The 20,069-nt window shown below is 40.0% G+C and overlaps 2 protein-coding genes across 3 annotated transcripts in view; one reads left to right on the top strand and one right to left on the bottom strand.

Annotated features, from left to right (window-relative positions):
• Window positions 1–11,426, top strand: part of PJA2 (praja ring finger ubiquitin ligase 2) — a 74,149-nt gene extending 62,723 nt beyond the window's left edge. The window contains exon 7 of the mRNA XM_054518199.1: window positions 9,748–11,426. Coding sequence (XP_054374174.1) covers window positions 9,748–9,798 — 51 coding nt within the window. The 3' untranslated portion in view covers window positions 9,799–11,426. The remainder of the gene's footprint in view (window positions 1–9,747) is intronic.
• FER (FER tyrosine kinase) overlaps window positions 10,010–20,069 on the bottom strand; it is a 155,801-nt gene continuing 145,741 nt past the window's right edge. For both annotated transcript variants that reach the window (XM_036402568.2, XM_054518197.1), the window contains one exon: window positions 10,010–17,923. In XM_036402568.2, coding sequence (XP_036258461.1) covers window positions 17,781–17,923 — 143 coding nt within the window. In that variant the 3' untranslated portion in view covers window positions 10,010–17,780. The remainder of the gene's footprint in view (window positions 17,924–20,069) is intronic.

Here is a 20,069-nt window from a genome sequence, read left to right as displayed (position 1 = left end):
GAAATGCCTTTGATACATCGCCTACTGCGTAATAGCAAGGAAATCCAATGTGCTCACAGTGCCAAGGGGCAAAGTAACAGTTATGGGAAGGGAAGGAATGATACCCACAGTAACACCCCTGGCCTCCTCTCCCCCTGGCTGTGCTTGCCTACAGGGTGACCACAGAAGAAAAATGCCTGATTGAATAATGTTTGCACAGAAACCAGCTGTGAATTCCTTGGGCAGCACAGTTAGGATGCAGTTTGTCAAGTGTGTCTTTTGTGATTGTAGCTCTAACAAGAGCTCTGCTGATATGTTTTTCATCTAGCAAAAACTACGTTGCCTTTATTCGCCCTCTGTTCAAAGACCAGCTGTGAGGATTGCACTGAATTGTTGAATAATCTCTGCTAATGCATAAGTAATACTTGCTGACTTATGTGAGAGTCCTATTTCTTACTGAGAAAACATTTCATTTTTATTAGGTAAAGTAAAAAAACCCTATTAGTAAAGACTACAACTCAATACCAGTTTAACTTTCATTTTGCTGCTCTATTTCCTCTCATAATCATGTAAATTGGTGGCTACCTTCTTTGAAAACAAAAGTAAAAACCAAACACCCAAGAACAAAACAAAGAACTAATCCTACCAGAAACCTCTCACAAAAGATTAACTAGTACTTTCAGCACAGAACTCCTGCTGATTGAGGAGGAAAAGATTTGGTGGTGGATACAGGCAGACCGCTGGGGAAAAGCCCTAAATATTAACAGCAGCATCAAGATGCCATCTTGAAAGAGGTGGTATGCAGGTCCTTATTGCAATACTCATATTTTTTCACGTTGCTGGAACATTTTCCTCTAGCTTTTAAGGTGAACATTTCCTACAGAGCCACCTAAATCCTCAGACACTGGTGGATGTACCCACTATCAAATGAGTAGAGTACAACTGACTTTCTGCATGCACAAGCAGGGTAACGAGGAAATTTGACAGGGCACTTAATTATGAGCATCTTAATGCAATTGGTGCAAAATGGGTCTTCTACCTTGGAAAGCAAGTTGCCACAGGTGGGCTTTCCACCCCTCTGCCCTGCCCTCCCTACAACACAGACCAGCTGCGTATGTGAAAACTGAGTTTGAGAAGCAGAGCTTACCCATGACTCACAGTCCTGTGAGTCACTCAGTTTGCCCGTGCACTATAGGTTATTTACCCTATCAGCCTTTTTCCTTTATAGCTGTATTTGTGCCCAAACTGCCTGGTTATAACCTGCTTCATCTACTTATAAAAATAAAATTTTATATTAAAAGCATCTGAAAGTTGGTGGCTCTTTTTGCTCCTCAGAATTTGCATAGGTGGGCAAATAAACAGCCATAGGTTTGGAAAGAGTCCTTGTTCAAATAACCAAAAAACCCTAAATATCTCAAAAATCTGAAAATTTAGCATCTTTTTTATCTTTTCTTTTTTTTTTTTAGTGTAAGTAATAGCATTTACATAATCAGAGAAGAATCTGGTGACTGCCAAATCTTTTGTTCATGACATCAGCTGCTGTCAGAGAGAATGATGAAAGAGCAGCCTTTTAAGATTTTACTGCAAAAGTAAGACTAGTGTTTCTTTTCGGGTCCTGCATAATGCTTCTTACTAGCTTTCACTGGTTTCCCCCCGAAATAAGAATTAAAGACTAGTGCCATCTATCCAGAATTCTTGCTAAAGGGAGTAAGAACCATACAGGAAAATATATGGTTTAGAAGGACTAGTTGGTCCCTGTATTGACTATTTCTGTCCTTTTTTCTGAGGTCTTGATCTCCTCTCTCCAGCTTGTGAAGTCCCAGATTTTCTGGGGAGCCATTCCCTTTGACAGTCCTGCCACAGCCAAGACTCTGTGACATGACATGATCCAAATGGCACACAACGTGTCAGCCTCCTGTCATTTTTCCACTTGGCACGCTGCAGTGTGCTGTTTATTCACGAACACAACAGCAAAAGAAAAAGACTTGGAAATGTGTTTTCTGACACACAAATTTGCCTCCCCTTGGAAAACAACCTTGCTGTCAAAAGGGAGGGTGCAGATAAGTCTGCTTGCTGTGCATGGAGTGTCAGTGCCACTGCCTCCTCAGTCCTAGATTCTGGAGCATTTCTCCAGAAATGAGACAGAAACAGAGAAAGAGCAGGCTCATTCCTAGTGAGACTGTGGTAGTATCTTTGAAGCAAAGCAAGCTTCCCACATGAAGAAATATCTTCAAGGTTTAGTAACAGATTGGTTCTTGTCTACAGCTGCCTTTAAAAATGCATTTTAAGACTAATTACTTAGTAGTCACATAATGAACTTGTTTAAAATTTAGAAAGAAAGTACTTCATGACATTTTTGTGAATTATTGATGTTAAAAAGATCAGTAGTTTATCTGAGAACAGAGCAAAAGCACAGCTGAATACTCAAGAAACAGAATGCAGAAGTGGAGGGGCTACCTGGCTGCTCCTGGTAAAACAAGGCAAACAAGATCCAAGAATTGCCTTGGATGTGCAGAACAGAGCTCTGGTGCCGTCTGAGGAGCAGCTGCCAGACCCCAATTGGGTCCCTGCTCCTTGTCTTCACACCTAGAACAGCAAGAGGGAGAGGAGAGCTGCTCAGGCCTTTTTATCCATGCCTGGCCTGGCCACCTGGGATGGCTGCCAGCTGAAGGGCAGTGCTGCAGTTTAGGATCTGCCACTAGAGCAGCTGCTGTGCTTGCTTGGGACTGCAGCTGCCGGTGTGTCAGGAGCATAAAGCTCTGTTTCCCAGCAGAGCCTTGCCAGCTTTTGGTAACAGCCAGGAGCCTTAATCACATCCTGGATGGTTGCTCGAAGGTTGGGAGATCACACAGTGGTGTATTATTCCATACAGGGCTTCCATCCTTGGCTGTAGTGCTGGAAACAGAACTTAAGTGCCAAGGTCTCTGCGTGGTTTTCTTTGGCTCATGTAAAGGTGTGATGCTTCAAGTCTTGACTAAGTTTATTGTATTCTATGCAGTGAAAAGAGGAAAGTCACTATATAATCAGTGATGCAATAGGACCACTGGATGCTGCATTTCATTTTGCATCTCTCTATCTTCAGAAGCTTGAAGTGTCAAAAAAAGTAGTTGAGAGTTAAAAGCCGAGCAAACAGAATGATTGGTGTTTTGCTCCAGTCAATAGAAAGTGCAGGGGTGGAGCAGGCCCACAGTGATGCTATGTGTGTTGTGCCCTGAATTCCTGCAGCACACATGGAACACCACGCCTAGCACCCCTCCTATGTGCTCCCACAGGTGTACTTTTTCTCCTGTCTTATGTTGTTGCTGAATATAGTCTGCACAGCTTCCACCACTGTTGCCACAACTCTTAAAACATCAACACAATCAGAAAAAAAAAACAACCCCACAGATGTCTTGGAGCCAGCTCTTAGCAGTGATGACAGCTTCCTTAGTGCTGTCCTACAAGCACATCTAGTAATAAGAAATGAAAATGTAAATGCCAGTGAAATCTCATGGGGCACACCTAGGAATCTCAGGAAAGGCTTGGTGTTGAAAGGACATTTCCCTAGGGGCTGGAGTAGGGCAGCTGAAGTCAGATTTATTCCGAGACTTCTTGTCAGGAAAAAAATGTACATCTGAGTATGAACGTGCCCCTGTAAAGAGGCTCTGTTTCTTACTTTCCACATTCTGCTGCTTCCCTTCCTGCTTGCTTTTTGTGCCCTGTGAGGAGCAGCAGGCCTGTCATGCCTGCCCATTTGAAGCATTGCAGTACCCTATCTGACCTCAAAATATGTGTCACTGTGCAGCTTTTGCTGGAGGCTATATAATGGATGGGTTATTCTCAATGGGAATATGAGAGTCACAAATCATTTCCACACAGAGACCCAAGAAATCACATTATAGACTTAAAGGCCAGTGGAAAGTCAACAAAATGCCCTTGGGCCTGAGCAAACTTTTGTCCTGGATCACAGAGATCACTAAGTTTGAGAGAAATAGATGTGGCATTGGAAATTGTTTTTATGTTTCTGCAATGAAATAATTTTGTTCAATATTAAAATAAATACTTGCCATTTAGATGAGATTATCAGTTTGTTGGGCCAGCAAAAGATAATGTCCAAGGCTGGAGCCTCAGGCTTATGGATAGCTGTCTCCGGTGAAGGATCCACAGGGTCTGGGCAGACTGACATCCATGAGCTGCTGACCTGGGTGCCTGACCATGGCCCATGCCCGGGAGCCTCCTCCCAGCACAGGCTCTCTCTGCTGGTGCTGGCTACCACACAAAAACACTGGGTACACTAAGCAACAGCCAGGCATTAGTTTATCTTTCAACAAGTGAAACAAACAAGACTTAGTCATATCAGCTTCTGAGAGGAAAGCCAATCTTCTTAATGCAGAGTATATGCAATTCATTATTCATTTTGGTGAAATGCAGAGTGCACCTTGCTGTGCAGGCCAGCTGCTCATTTATAAAATTGATTATGCATTCTCTAAAGCCATCTCTAGGGAGCAGCTAAATTGCATCCATTGCCACCAAAGTCTTTGATATCCCTGTGGCTGAAGAATATTATAATAACAAGGAATAAAAGAAAGATAGGCTATGTTCTGATTTTTCATGTTTGTCAGATTTTCTTGCCTCAAAATGTTTCAGGAGAATGTGTTTCTGGCATGAAAGTTGCCCTTAACCTCACAGCAAGAGCACCCCAAGATGTCTTAGAAATTGAAGGCTACTTTTATTATAAAAAAATTAAGAATTTATCTGCTTTAAATTTTTTTCCCCATAATAATCAGGTGCTTGTTTCAGATAATAGCATATTGACTCTTTGATTTTGTTGCTTTAATCTGACTTCTCCATTATCTCTGTGAAAAGTAAAACAGAGAGAGGAAGGACCATTGGGGATGACAACACTGTATGAAAAGATCTAGCAGTTTAGTATTCATTCTATATATCAAATAGCTGAGCATAAAACTGCCTGAACTTTGACTTTTCTGTAATTTTCTGGCACAATTTTTTTCCTGAAACTAATCCTTAGTTCACCCTCCCCTCAACAAAAGCTTCCCTATACCAGCATAGGTGAGCATCAGAATTTAAAGCAGATACTGCTTACAAGTGGATCATGAAGAAACTGCAGAAAAATTAAAAGACTGCATGGGTTTTCCCATTTGCTAGTTTTAAATTCACTTAAACCTTGTATTTCACAGTGATTTTGTAATTAGATGAGTTATAGCTATAAACCTAATAATCCCTGAGTGACAGACTGTGGCATATGTTGTTTAAGCTTTTCAAAGTCATCTGTAGTCTCTGTCTTTCAGGAACTGCTTTAGGTGGTATTTTCAGCTCAGAGGAGGGACAGGGCTGTGGAAGGATGCAGCATGCTGGAGCTGCCAGGGTCCAAGACAGCTGTTGGCATGGACATCAGTTTTGAAGGGGCAGATTGAGCCCCTTGGGGGGAATATCTGGTGCCACCTCCATGCTTAGTCAAGTGTCTCCCACACATTTCTGGATTCAGCATGTCTGTGAGCCTCAAAATGGACATTTCCCCAGTTCAGTAGCCAGACCCAGAACTGGGTTGTAGTAAACCCCATAAATTTGGGAAAAGCACCATGGAAAATATGAACAATAGGAATGCTGAAACAGCAAAAGAAAATTCCTGTTTCCCTGACCTCCGCCCCATAACCTATCTCTGTAACTTTGTAAGGCCATGTTACTTTAACCCTTACTATTGGTCAATTATGGATACCCCTAAACCCTTACCATTGGTTAAGTTTGGATTCTATCCAACCCTATAAAAAGGGCATACTGTACCCCATTTGACAGTAGAAGAGCTGTCACAGGGACCCTTCACAGACTTCCCCAATAAAGCCATCTCTGTGGAACCAGCCAGCGCCTCTCCTTCTCCTCTCTCTGCCGTCTACTGCAGCCTCAAGCCAAGGGCAAACTTACCTAGCAAGCAATAGCTGAAATCCTAAGAGCTTGCAATCACTATAAGAGCTGACAGCTACCAAGCTTGCTATGGGGTTGGGCCCGCAGCGATTCAGTCTGAGCTAGCTTAGCCTTCGGGCACCCTGTTCCCCCGGGGACTGAGCTCCTGAGCCCTATTGCTCTGCATATTAATAAGGCCAAATCAGAGGCTTTATTACTGGGTCTGCATGGAGGCAATCTACTTTGTTCCAAGACCTTTCCCTGCAGCCCTAAAAGCCAAGGTCACAAGTGCTGGACAAGGGCTTTTCTCTCTGCTCCTCCCTGTTGTGAAAATACAGACTTCATGGGGCTGGAGGAGGTACTCCAGGGACTGATGTAAACACCTACAGGGTGCTTATGTTGCTTATTTTATTTTATCCCTCCACCCTGCCCTAGGAACACCCCTGACCACCTGCTGCTTTAAACCAGCACATCTGCAGCTCTTTCACAAGAGACAGTTTCAGAGTCATGGGGTTAGAATATGAAGTGTGACTGCTGCTGTGAGCTGCACCCTGAGGAGATGCATGAGCACTCCCTCAGACCCAAAATTTCTCTGTGTGCTCTCTTGTGCTGGTTTGGCCGGGATAGTGGTAATTTTCTTGCAGTAGCTGTGTTTTGTATTTGTGAAAACGGTGTTGATAACACAAGGATGTTTTAGTTTTTGCTAAGCAGGGCTTGCACTGAGGCAAGGGCTTTCCTGCCTCTCATACCACCCCAGCAGCGACCAGTTGTGAGTGCAAAAGGACTCGGAAGGGCTTTTCCCATAGTTTTCCTGCTTAAATATTGCTGCTGTATTTAAAAAAAAAAAAAAAAGAAAAAAAGAAAAAAACCAACACATCCTATCCTAACGTTCACAGGGCTTGACAAAGCCCCAGGGCCTGGTCCATCTGAAGTATTGGAGAAAGACAGAAAGTCAAGGTATCTCTCTGTAAATCAGATGCATAGCACAAAAATTACCCCTGTTCAGGCTCAGACTTTAGATACCTGACCCTCTGGGTCCATAGCTGTGAGAGAAATGGTGCTGTCTAGCTCCATCATATTTCAAGGTTCTCTAATTATATTTAGCTAGATCTAGGTCACTGCATTCTTTTAGTTTCAGACTCAGGGCAATAGAGTAGTGGAAAGGATTTTTGAATGCACAGGGATGTAGGTTTAGTTGAGTGAAGGTCTTTATGACCCTTGTGGGTAAGGGCTTGGTATGTGTTTGTCTGACTTTACAGGGGCTATGACTTCCATGTCTTAATGTTAACAGGATGGGCTTTCATAGCTACTGACTGCAGACTAAATTTCAGCAACTGGATTGTCCTACTAACCCTTCTCTGTACTTTCTCTTTAGCGAATTGCACTTGGTAGTGCAAGCTTTTCAGAGTAGAAAAATATTTCAATATACTCCAGGTGTTTCTAACGCAATGTCATTTTTATTTCAGCTGTCAGAGAATTAATCCATCTTGAGCTGAAAATGTGTCTTGAAGATACATGCTTCTTCCCATTTCAGTGTGGTCAAATGGCACCCTGTTCCTTTGAGGATTCTTTTGAGGATTCTAAGCTAGTTAGTAGCTTGATTTTTCTCTCCCCCAACTTCTTTTTGCAGCAGATTAGATCATTGAAAGCTATGGGAGCTTAGTTATTAAAAAAATAGAGAGAGCACAGTGCCTCATTATTATGTATTCTCAAGACAGAGCTATTTCTTTAGTCCTGATGCATTTCTGCACACAGTTTAGCAGCAGTGCCTTTAGTGCAGCAGACCTGCAAGGAATGGAGGGTGATGGAGGAGGAGATGAATACTGATGAAATTGCATCAAAGACCTCTGTGTTGCAGTGTTAGTGCTGTTTGCATGTGTCATTGGCTTGTGTATTTTCTGTGGTTATCTGTATCATGTCCCTTGAGATGTAAAGTGTACAGTTTTAATCAAGACAGTTGTAATCAAGACCATATCAGTGAGGTTACTGCATTTTTGCACTTTCTGATGGCTGGAACAGGAGTTCAAGGAGAATGGAACAGTAGCTGCAGTGTGTAATGAGACAATCCTTTAAACAATTTTCATATCAGGACCTTATCAGAAAATTCTGGCCCTGGTGAAAGTTCATACTCAGTGATCTGTAATGGCCCTTGAGCTCTACACTGAGTAAGCGCATCTTATTGCAGATTTCCCCAGACTTATTTTTAGGGGGTAGAACTACCAAAAATCTTAAATATGGCAATACTTGGCTTCTGATCTCTCTATGGTCCTTGGCTACGTTAAGCTTCCAGAGTGTGGAGCTGGTGGAAACACAGGGATCTAGGAGAACATTTATGGAAGTCAGCAAACCTAGTGTGCCTCTAAATTGAATATGCTGAAAAAAACTCACTCCCCAAAACAACTCTCTCCCTCCCTGATTTTCCACAAATTCTCCTCATCACCACGCTGAAGGCAGGCACATTCTTCTACTTGGAGTCTTCAGATGTGAGCCTCTTCTGTGTCTCTGAGCAAGATTAATCTCTCCTTCATTTAACAAAAATGTTATTTCTGCCAAACATCAAGAGAGGATTTTAACCCAACTATCAAAACAGCTTTGCATGCACAGTATTTGGATCTAAAAGGGAGAAAAAGAACTGATCCAGCTTTGACATGCAAACGCTGGCTGACTGGAAAAAGAACCCCAAAACAGAACTGCTACACAGGATCAAACCTTCTGTGCCCAGATGTCTTCTGTGTGCAGAAGGTTTGATCATTAGGGCTCACAAGTCAGCAAGACATAAAAGGTCCCAAGTGAAGAACTTGAGCTGAAATACAAAATAAGGTGTTATGGTCAACTGGGAATTGGGGAATATCTACCTTGGAGCATTTTCTTACTGCAGGCCATGAGGTTTGTTAGGATAAGATGTACCTGCATGGCTGAATTTGCCATCTCAAGAATAGGGAAATGCTATGATCTGCCATTTAAAGCAGTCCTTGTGCACCAGTGTCCTTTGGGATCTTGTGAGAAGTCTTAATCAACTAAATCTTTTCAACAGCAAATCTTTTAACTGTACTTCTAAACTGGAGAAACTGCAGGACTGTTCAAAGGCCCTGATGCCCTTCAAGGCTCCTTTCTTCAGCCTTATTTCTATTTCACTGCAGTGACACTTCAAATGAGGAAATCTGATCGCCACCCTGTGCTGCTCAGTGTTTGGCAGTCACAGATTTTCAAACAGCATATTTCTATTATTTGGAGGCCAGGCATCACTGAGCAAAACAGATTTGGCTGCAGTAACTTTTTCTAAAATAATCCTGCTAATAAATTAGTCTCAGCAGAATTGTACCAGACCTGTGTGCAACCCCACGCTGCGCTGTCTTCTGTTCCAACACACACTGGGGAAATTCAGTGGACGAGCTTTGGACTTACACATCATCCATTCATGATTACTGGGAGATGGTGGGGAAAAACATCCCAAAGGTTTGTAAAAGGGAACAACTGTATTCTATCAGAAAAAAAATTGACACAAACCCCAGGTACCTCAGTCCCACTTAGGAACCAGAGCTGTAAATTGCCTCACATGCTATAAACTCCTTCTTCAGTCAGGCACTAAGTCTTGCAAATTACAGTCCTTGCCAGTGTGCAGAGTGCTTAACAATACCGTGTAAGGTACAGGTACCCAAAATCACATCTTGCTACCCGGTTTTGGGTCTTCAAACAAGGTGCATTTGCAGGGAGCATTAGGCAGTGGAAGAAGTTCTTCATATAGGGGTATTCATACTTTAAGTTACCCACAGGATCTCAAAACATGTTTGTATTTTTTAAGGCATAATAATGTTCTCATAACAAAGTTCTCAGCCCATTTCAACATCGCCTTCCCCTTCTGTCCTCTAGGTTACTTCTTGCATATCAGAAGAAATTGAAGCAAAAGGTAAACCAAAGTAATGCAGAACTGCGAGTGAGGATCATACAGAAAGATTATCTCCAGAAATTTTTTAAAAAATCAAATCAAATTGGGTCTCCCCCTGCTGTGTGAAACAGAGTATTTTGATTTGTGTCTATTCCCAAAACAAATGTTACTAGAATTGATCTTCCACTTGATTACAGAGGCAAATGAAGAAACACAACTTGTAAATATCAAATAAAATGAGACCGCTTGATACAAACATTTTACATTTATTGGAAGAGTACAGTGAAACAGGGACTGCAGACTCATTAGTGGTAAGTGGTCCAAAGGAGAAGACAAAGGACTATTCAAAAAAGGTCTGCAGTTTACAGGAAGACTGAAAATCTCTTACATAACAGTCTAGGAAAATAAAAAGTTAGCTTGAGTTCTAAAGTGTGACTTTAAAGCATATAAAAAATTGGCAAATAAATAAAGTTAAAATGCAGTTCTATTTAAAATTATAAAGGAGCGACAACTGGCAACTGTATAACATAGTTATAATTTTCAGACTTGATTAAAAGCCAGATAAATTCACAAATGTTGTTTCTTTATTTTTTTAATTTTATTTTACATGTACTTTAGGGAAGAAGGACCCATTTCCAGTGTTATGTATTATCAATCTGTTTCACAAATATATTATTTTTAAACAACAAAGAGCATAAAAGGTGCTTTACCTGATATTGCTGGTGCGTATTTTGGCACAAAATTGAGAACTGGATACCTAAAGACATCTGCAAATGGCATCTGTGTCCACTCAAGGCTACTGGTGACAAAGCCTGGCTTGTGATGGCAAGCCAGTGATGTGAATTTCCCTCCTTCCCTAACACCCCTGTTCTGTCTCCAGCTGCCAACAGTTACACAAAGGAAAGCAACACATGCAATTTTAAAATCAGCAGTCCTACAACCCCAGCCCAAGTTTCATCCCTGGAAGTCCTTTAACAGAAGGCACAAGGCAGGCGCTTAATGCTGGCTTTCACTCCTCAATATTTCTCTGTAGGAGTCTGCCTGCCTTGGGTGTCCTGTGTGATGAGTCTGTATCATGGGGTTTTTTCCTATTACCTGTTTTCAGCATTTTAGTGAAAATTAAGTGGGAAGCTTGCTAAAAAAACCAAATTAACTTGTGATTTACAGGTAATGGTACAATTAACACTGGAAACAGACATGTAAACAGACATTTCAACTGAGACCCAGTGCAAGAGCAATTCCCTGTACACAACAATAATGCTTATCTCCTGGAATTGCAGGGTTCAGCACTTCATAGTGGTGGGGTTGTAAAATTATTTCTGTAAGTAAATGTTGTATGATATAATGAATTCAAATTCCTGAAAGCAAAATGATGAAAATTAACACTGTCTGAAAAGGTCTGTTAAGAAGAAGGAAGCTCACAATAAGGCTTAGGTGGAATTAAGTAATTGCTGTTGATTTGGAAGATGCTGTTCCAATCTGGCCTGACAGCAAAATGTCAAGGAGCATATTTAGCTCTTTAATTCTCCCTATGTGGAGCAGAATGTTCTGTATTGTAAACCACACAGTAACAAATGTTGTTCCTCTGATGTATCTTATGATGTGGACAATTTGTGATATAGCTAGGATCTGCAATTTCATTAAAAATGTGATTTGAACAATATGCTTCACCTTGATTCATGGTTACTTCCATTTTCATACAAACACACTGCCCTAGGTTTTAAAGTACAACATCACCACATTACTTCTGAATTAAACAACAGCAGGAGTGTATTTGGACTTTTCTGTCACCATAATAATTTCATTTGATAAGTGAAAGGGTGCCATCTGTGATACATGGAGCCTTCAGAATTAGGAAATATTTGAGAGATGCAACAGTAAAGATTATTACAGCAGAGCTCAGCTGAAGTGTAAGATTGCTGCAACCCTCTTTAGAGAGCAGAAAGATTCTTTAAGAATTGAGGCAACAGCTCAGAGTCAATTGGTTATATATCAGTTATCCAAGAATTTTGCATTATTACTTGCATGTAACAGCAAAGGAATTCTTCATATGTTGAGAAAGACTGAGCTGACTGAAAAGAGTACAGTGCATCTTTTTTTAGTAATGGAAAGTTCTGGCACAAACTTTCAATATCTGTAATGCAAAGGGAATCACTGTTCTGATTTTTGTTTCAAAAGTCTAATTGCCTTATATTGATGAAGAGTTTCAATGGCTGGCTCACTTACTATATTCACAAAACTTAAGTACTTATCTATAAACATTTGTGTTTCCAGAACTAGATGACAGATCCAAATAGTAGCAATTCAGGATTTTTCCAAGTGTTCTCTGCTCAGTGTGAATCCTAGGTTACCATACTGGTTCAGAGGCTGTATTTATCAATAAACAATAAATCAATTAAGTTGTATTTACAAGGTATTCCACTCTGGGAGACAGAGGAAGAAAGAATCTAGTTCATGGCTCTTCTATGTTTTCAATTTATGACCTCAGTAAACTACATTTAAGGGTTTTATTTATCAATTTTTTCTAAATATGCCTAGAATTTTTTTGTTTGAAGAAGGCATATGGATCTGAGATCTTTAAATGCACCACCCTTCCATAGCTACAATCTCAAACACCTGCAAAACAACAATTTAGCTACTGAACTAATTAGTTGTTTAGCTCACACCCCCACTCCCAAATAAACCATCTGAAACTTCTAATTTAAGTCCTGCCTAGATGATGTCTGAGAAAATGGCATTCTGAAATAGCCAATACTATACAACTGCCTGAAAATAAAACAAATCTGAGTTAACACCCAAGTTCTATACCTGCACATATATTCCAGCTGAAATTTTATATCAAAGAGAAGGGGACATAATGGTAACTTAGGGCTGTTGGTGGAGGTAGCATTCCCTGGGAAAGAACAGTAAATACACCTCTGAAACTTTCTGTTTTATAGAGTAGTACTAAGGCTGAAAAACAGATATTTCTTTTGCTTATTTGACAGAGAAGTGAAATCAAGGTGGATTCTAGGGTCAAAACTCTGAAAGTTTAAAGTCAGGGGCTTCCAGCCCTGTTCTATATGGTACTTATTATAATGAACACAATGACTGATAACTGGATGTGAAAATATGCAAAAATGTTGGAGCTACCAGGCAGATCTTGCTGGAATTTTCGAGAAGAGAATCTTCCCTTTGAAATTTCAGGTCTCAGCAAAGTAAAGTTGGTATTAATAACATACTAAAAGGCAACTCTGCAACACATATAGGAGCTGGATATGACAGTTCAGTACCACTTTGAGGAAATAAATGGTAGTAGTACTTTACTGTTCATAATGTGACGTGTGAATGAATTCTTCCATTTCAATTTGAAGCTTTCCACCTTTAAACTTTATGTGTTGATAATGGGAAGCTACCCCAGGGAACAGTTACTCTTAGAAAACCTTGATAGGCTCCTGAGGTTGATTCACTTTCCTAGTAAGCTGTTGCTGGTTATTAAGGACTGCTTTTTTGTTTGTTTTCAGTAAATCTGCAAAAGGGGACTACTGAAAGAAAACATTTTTAATAGAGCTGATATTTCAAATTGACCAGATCTCTTAAAAAACTCATGGTTGTTTGGAACTTCAGGTATACTGGACTTGCCCTGTGCTTGCCATGCACCTTTTAATTACTAATTGAGGTCCTGTATTACTAATTACTAGAAGTGAAGGACTGCATGAAAACCACTCTAAGAGGAAAAAAATGCATTGCTTCATTGGTAGCCTGACTAGCCTAGGAAGAAAGTTTCCAACAATATCTGAAGTCCTTTTGTGCTTTACAAGAAGAAAAAATTAATTGTCAAACTCTTCCTTTAATAGCAAACTATTTTATGCTTAGCCATAAAAATGTTACAAATTCAAGTGCACTGGCACAAACAAGTATTTCTAGCGCCTAAAAACAGGACAGCTGTTACAGAAAGTGAACTCTCTCAGCTTCTTTCTCTTTATTTAATATTTATAATGAGTTATTATTTATGACAATCAATTATTCTCAGAACTGCTGAATACCATGTTTGATGACACTATTTACACACTAGCTTAGCTCTTCAAATATTGCACTCCCTTAAGTCTGTGAGTAGCACTGACAATTAGAGGATATGACAGCAAGAATACTGGAAACAGGGCTAGTATTTCATCACTGTTGTTAATATTTGTGCAGCAGCACATCTGAGAAAACTGGAGGGGAGACATTTGTAAATACTTCTGAGACTTGGTTACACTGTAACCTCAGAAAAATGTGGGGGATTTTTCTTCTTTTTTGTTTTCTTTATTACCTTTACAATGGGTGCAAAAAGGATAACAAAATAGTTATAAAGAGATAACAAATAGGTAACTTCATAGTCAATTTTAATAATGTGCTTGTATTTAAGTAAGCATAACAGGTGGTCAAAGACATTAATGAAAAAATACTTGAGTATGAATAACCTAATATTTCCTTAACCAGTTTTCTCTTTCCTGTCAGTGAGAATGGGCTTTACCAGCTGCAGTTCTCACTGATGGCCTTCAGGTGATGCACTTCGCAATAATGACTTCCAAAAAAGTTTTAAGCAATTCCGCAAAAGGGCATATTTTTTTAACAAGAAATGCAATATAACTGTAGCTGATAAACAAAAAGCTAGTTCATTGTTTTTTTAAAGAACTAATGAAAATGCACATTTCAAAGTTAATGCCTTTGTGGGATGCTAACTCTACATCATCACCCTTTGCTGAACCAAGGTTTGTTTCTAGACAAGATACTTTCCCTATTTTACTTTTCATAAAATAAAGAAGCTTAGAAAACCTTATGACTTCACTGAGGACTGGACTTGGGAGATAATATGCACTAATTTTCTACTAAAAACAAACTAAGGATGCACTTCTTGCTGTCAAAGCAATTTTCTTAAAATAATGAATGCAACTGCTAGGAAAAACATGAAAATAAGAGAAAATTTGTTGAATTCCTTCTCACACTACAAGCTGAGGATAACAGTATTTAGAGTTTTGTGCGTTTAACAATATAAAATAATTCAGGATTCTCTCGGGGTCCCTCTGGTTGTGACAATGCCAGTGTAACAACCTAACCTGAAATCCATGCTTGCCAAAGAGGCTGAAGCTTAACTTCCTTCTAAGTTCTCTTTTTAAGTTTCCTAAACATAGTACATGAGCCAAATGACCTGGCTAACCTGGTAAAATTAACCTGGCAAGATTAAGTCATCAAGAGGCCATGGAGAGAAGATATTGCAGCCTTGCTTCTTTAGTGCCATGTCTTTCTTTTAAATTTCATGGCATGGCAGGCTTGGTTGTGAATGCTCCTGTGAGAAGCCTACAGTAGCTACAGGTATGGAGTCCACTTCCTAAATTGAATAGTTTCAACACTTACAAGTCAGACACGACAAATGAATTCTGCCACAAACTGTTAAATTAATGCTACAAAAGTTTAAATAATCAAAAAGACATGTACCTGTGTTGAAATTTATTCTATACTTACAAAGCCATTCTGGTATTCTCCCAAGGTATTACTAGTTTTGAACTGAACTGGTGCCTACTTCAGTAACAGTAACAAATTTTCCTAATGCTGTAGAAATTCCCTGTTTTAAAAAGACTTCAAATTTAAACAGAAGTGTGATATATATGTATGGAGGTTAACAATTCCAGAATAAAATGTTAGTACTGTTTTTATCCTTCTATGAGAGTCAGGATGGTGACTGGTTAATTTATGACAAATACAACATTATTTTATTTTATCTGAATGAAGCAGTATTTCTTGCTGTCAAGAGGGCATATGGCAAAGAAACAGTCCATCTCTCTAACAAAAGAATATTAACTCTCCAGAAAAGCTATGAATGCTGACACTGTTATCTTTACTTGCAGACTTCAGGGATGCATATGTAAGGAAACGCTGTTGGATGGATTTTCCCAAATGATTGTGAAACATTTCTTAGATCTTAGTACACTTGCACTTGCATTAGCATACTAGCAAATTAAGGCACAGACTCTGTGTACTACTTAGAAGCATACAAGCTAACAAGAATGTTTCCTATTGCTCTTGAAAAATATCTCTGGGCTACTTGAAGTACAGAACTAAGTAAATATATCCAGTACACTTACAATGAAGTTTTAATTTATGCCACCAAGTTTTCCAAGCACTACACTTTAATGGGTATGTGTATATAAATGCTTATCTCCAAGAAAAAAAATCACTTAACAAAATGCAAGAAGCACTTACCATTCCTTACAGCTGGATACTGACAGTACGACCTCAAATGCAGGTGATGTGATCCCACACGACCATTCACTGTTGTAGTTGGACACTAATTCCTATGTAACAGACAAATTCTTCTAGCCTACACATATTTTGGTCACACATGGCCCTAAACCACCACTCAGCACTACTGTAAATATACTTTAGAGAGCAAAAGATGATGTGGACAATAGAAAAGCCACCCTAAAAGAAATAAAAATGTAATGTAGCCACTGACTTCACTAAATCTCATTCCCACTGTAACACTAAAATATAAGGCTAATTAACATTCCAGATGCTGTGTTACTTACAATCCCTGTTTCTTACTTGCATTAGCAGCAACTAGTATCCCTTGATCTGAATAGTTTAGTAAATTCCTAGAAGTATTTTAAGCACCTTAATGCTGGAACTCAGACAGGGATACAGTAACTTGTTCCTATTTTTATTCAGAGCCCTAGAAAACAATTCCAGCTGCAAAGAGGACCCAGAGTCAAAGTAACAAATGGTGCACCTCCTCCCTCCATTATCTAGTAAGGTTTTATTCTTTCTGGCTTTTTTTTAATATATATTTATATGTATATATATATATACAAACACAAGGTTTATATTCTTGGTGCATTTAAACCTTGTTTATCCCCAGTCTTTTGATATTTGATTGCAATAATGTAAGAAAAATAGAAGGTTAGTATTTCTACTCTGCTGTTCCCTGTCAGAGGCTTTAAACATACTTCTTTCCTTTTGGTTGTTTGCACAACTTCCTCATGCCATACAGAAGTAGTATTTTCCTTTGGACGCTATGCATGAAATGTTCTTTTGTTCAGAATAAACTTTTGCATGCTCCAGCTGCATTCTGAGAATTTCTACCAATTTAAGGGAAAAAATCAGGGTCAAAAGCAAATCTAGCAGCATATTTATTAGCACCTCTAAGATCAATTATATTTGTCATCTGCTGCTATCATTAATAAACCTTTTTTTTTGGCCTAGTATTTCACATATTTTTGGAAGGCAGATAGTTTGCAGTATTTCTTAGCATGTGCTAAGAAATATACTTTATATTGGTCTTTTTTGTTCTAAAATAAACATAGGTCACCATAAAAGAAACATGCTACTGAATTCTGATGGCACTGAAGGAGAAAAAAGGCATTATTTAAGTAGATCACATAAAAAGTCAGAAGTATTTCTACTGTATGGTAACAAATGCACAAGCAATTCAACTACCAAAAAAATTCTGGATTTTTCCATTCAGTAAGCATGTTTGCATCCAGAATCTAACTGAGCTTCATGCTTTAAACCAAGTATCACCTAAATTTATCAGATGTAGAAAGAATTTTTTTAAAGGAGCTTCTAGTTGAAATACTTGTCAAAACTGTCTTCAGTTTTAAGGCCAACATGTATGACAATCCCCACATTAATATGCTGACATACAGGACAGGGATAGCAGAGTGGGAGCACAGCTTAAAGTAGAATACTTCTGAAAATGTCACTAGCAGTTATTTGCTGTAAAACAGATAAAAGCCACAGTCCCTTAAATTTATAGTATGTGCTTTCCTATGTACATGTAACCTAAATTACAGTACTACTGTGACTGGATATATAGCATTTCGCAGTATATATCTTTAATGCAGGTGTAGGCACCATTCAAGATGGTACACCAGTTAATTTCAAAGTAATCCTAGAAGAATATTGCAAATAATGCTATATAAATGCATAGTGTCTGAGGGAAACAATTACTTCACGGGAAAATAAAGTCCCAGACATTGAGTTTGGCACTTCTTCATCACTATGTCACTTTCTTTTTGATTGAAGACAGCTCTTTCTGAATCTCACTGAATTTTGGCCGGTTTTCTGGCTTGTAGTCCCAGCATCTCTGCATTATTTTATATATTTCTTCTGGACATTTTTGTGGTGCAGACATTCGGTAGCCTGGTACACAGAAAAAGTGGAGAAAAACTTTTAGTACTGAAAACAGATGCATATTGACAAATCTAAAAAGATAAGAGCAAAGTTCAAGACCATTTCATTTATAAAGACCTTCAAGACAATATGAGGAACATCTAAAATACATATCCTATACATGACAGATAATTATGAAACTAATTAAAATTCAGGTACCAGTGACATTCAAGTTGGGCATGCTGCTCATCCCTAATAGCAGCAACTCGCACAGATTTCTTTCTTGTATCTTAGGAAGCAGCTACCCTCTGGTTTTCAGTTGTATTTCCTTACTTCACTGCAGTGAGGAAACTGATAATAAAAATGAAGATGTGAGTAAATGTATTTGCTCTTTTTGAAGATGTATCCACTTTAATTCTCACATTTCTTCCCTTTTTTGTCTCCTTAAGGAAGTTCTTCCCCATCTGCACTTTAGTAAGTAATTTTTCCTCCCTCTGTTTTCTTAACTTTTGGATCTTTCCATCTTATCTCAAATCTCTTTCTCTTCTGGTTTGCTTAGATAGGCAGTGGCTTCCACACTTCTCTGCTGCCATCAGCCAAGGAGTTCTCTGACTTGACAATGAGCAGGAGAATGGACAATCAGTTAAGTAAATTAGCAGCTAATCATTCAAAAGTCGCAGGTAAGTGGCTATTCAGGCATATCATCAATAGCCTGGACCACAGAGGTGTACTCACAGCAGTGAAGACAATTTCTCAATGAGTAGGAAGTTGGGAAAAATGCCAGGAGGATTGTATGTATGGACAAGGAGATCCTGGACAAAATCAAACACAAAATCAGGTAATGAAAGGAATACCAAAACACTGTCTGAGCCTCCAGGGATGAAGTTAAGAAAGACAAAGCCCAGAAGGGCTTGAATCTGTCCAGGTGTGTCAAAAACAACAAGCAGAGCTCCTCTAACTGTGTAGGGGACAAAAGATTTGAAAAAATGTGTGCCCACTGCTGAATGAGGGACTGATCAACTCAGCAACACAGGACAGGGACAAGCTGAGGTACTGAATACCTTCTTCATCTCAGCCTCTACTAGCAAGACTAGCCTTCGGGAATCCCAAGCTCCAGGGATCAGTGAGAAAGGCTGGAACAAGGAAGATGTACCCTTTGTGGAAGGGGACCTGGTCAGAGAATACTTAAGCACACCAGATTTAGTTAAGTCCAGGGGCTCTGATGCACCTGTGAGTACTGAGAGAAGGGCCTGATGTCACTGCCACACCATACATACTTTCATACATCACTTCAAGTACAGGGAGGCGTACCTGAAGACAGAAGTAAAGCAAATGTCACTCCTATCTTCAAGTCAGAGCACCCAAGGAACTGCAGGCTGGTCAGCATCACCTTGATCCCAGAAGGAGATGGAGCAACTAATGCTGGAAGCAATTTCCAGGCAGTACAAGGAAATCATCAGGAGTAAGCATGCAGAAAGTCAGCATGGATTCACTAAGAGCAAGTCATGCTTGACCAATGTGAGAAACTTCTTCAATGAGATGAGTGGCCTGATACATGAGGGGATTCCACTGTAAAATCCCACAAAGACACCTTTGGATTTATGGGCTAGATGACAAGACAGGGAGGTGGATTGAAAACAGGCTGAACAGTGAGCCTTGAAGGGAGGTAATGAGTGGTTCGAAGTCTGAGTGGAGCTCCAGGGTGCAATCCTGTGTCGCACCTTCACTAAGGCTGTGGGTGAGGGGCAGGTGCCCCCTCAGGGATGGTGACACAGCAGTGTCCCCCTTGCTGGTGGCACCGAGCCCTGGGGGGGGGTCTGATACACTACAGGGTGGTGGTGCTGTCCACAGGGACCGGGACAGGCTGGAGAAAGGGCTGGCAGGAGCCTCAAGAATGGGAAGAACCAAGTGCTGCACCTGGGAACAGCCCCGGGCACCAGTACGGGCGGGGAATGCCCCGTGGGAAGCGGTTTGTCAGGAAAGGCCCTGGGGCTCCTACTGGACACCAGCATGAGCTCTTCCAGCAAAGAATGCTAATGGCACACTGGGCTGCACTAGTAGGGGTGCCGCAGCAGTTTGAGGGAAATCATCTGCCCAACCTGTTCAGTCCTGGCTGAGGCCACATCTGGAGTGCTGGGTCCAGTACTGGGCTCCCCAGTATAAGACAGACACAGGC

Source organism: Molothrus ater, assembly GCF_012460135.2.
Source record: "Molothrus ater isolate BHLD 08-10-18 breed brown headed cowbird chromosome Z unlocalized genomic scaffold, BPBGC_Mater_1.1 matZ_random_MA35, whole genome shotgun sequence".
Lineage (NCBI taxonomy): Eukaryota > Metazoa > Chordata > Aves > Passeriformes > Icteridae > Molothrus > Molothrus ater.
This window is presented reverse-complemented; position numbering and strand designations above follow the sequence as displayed.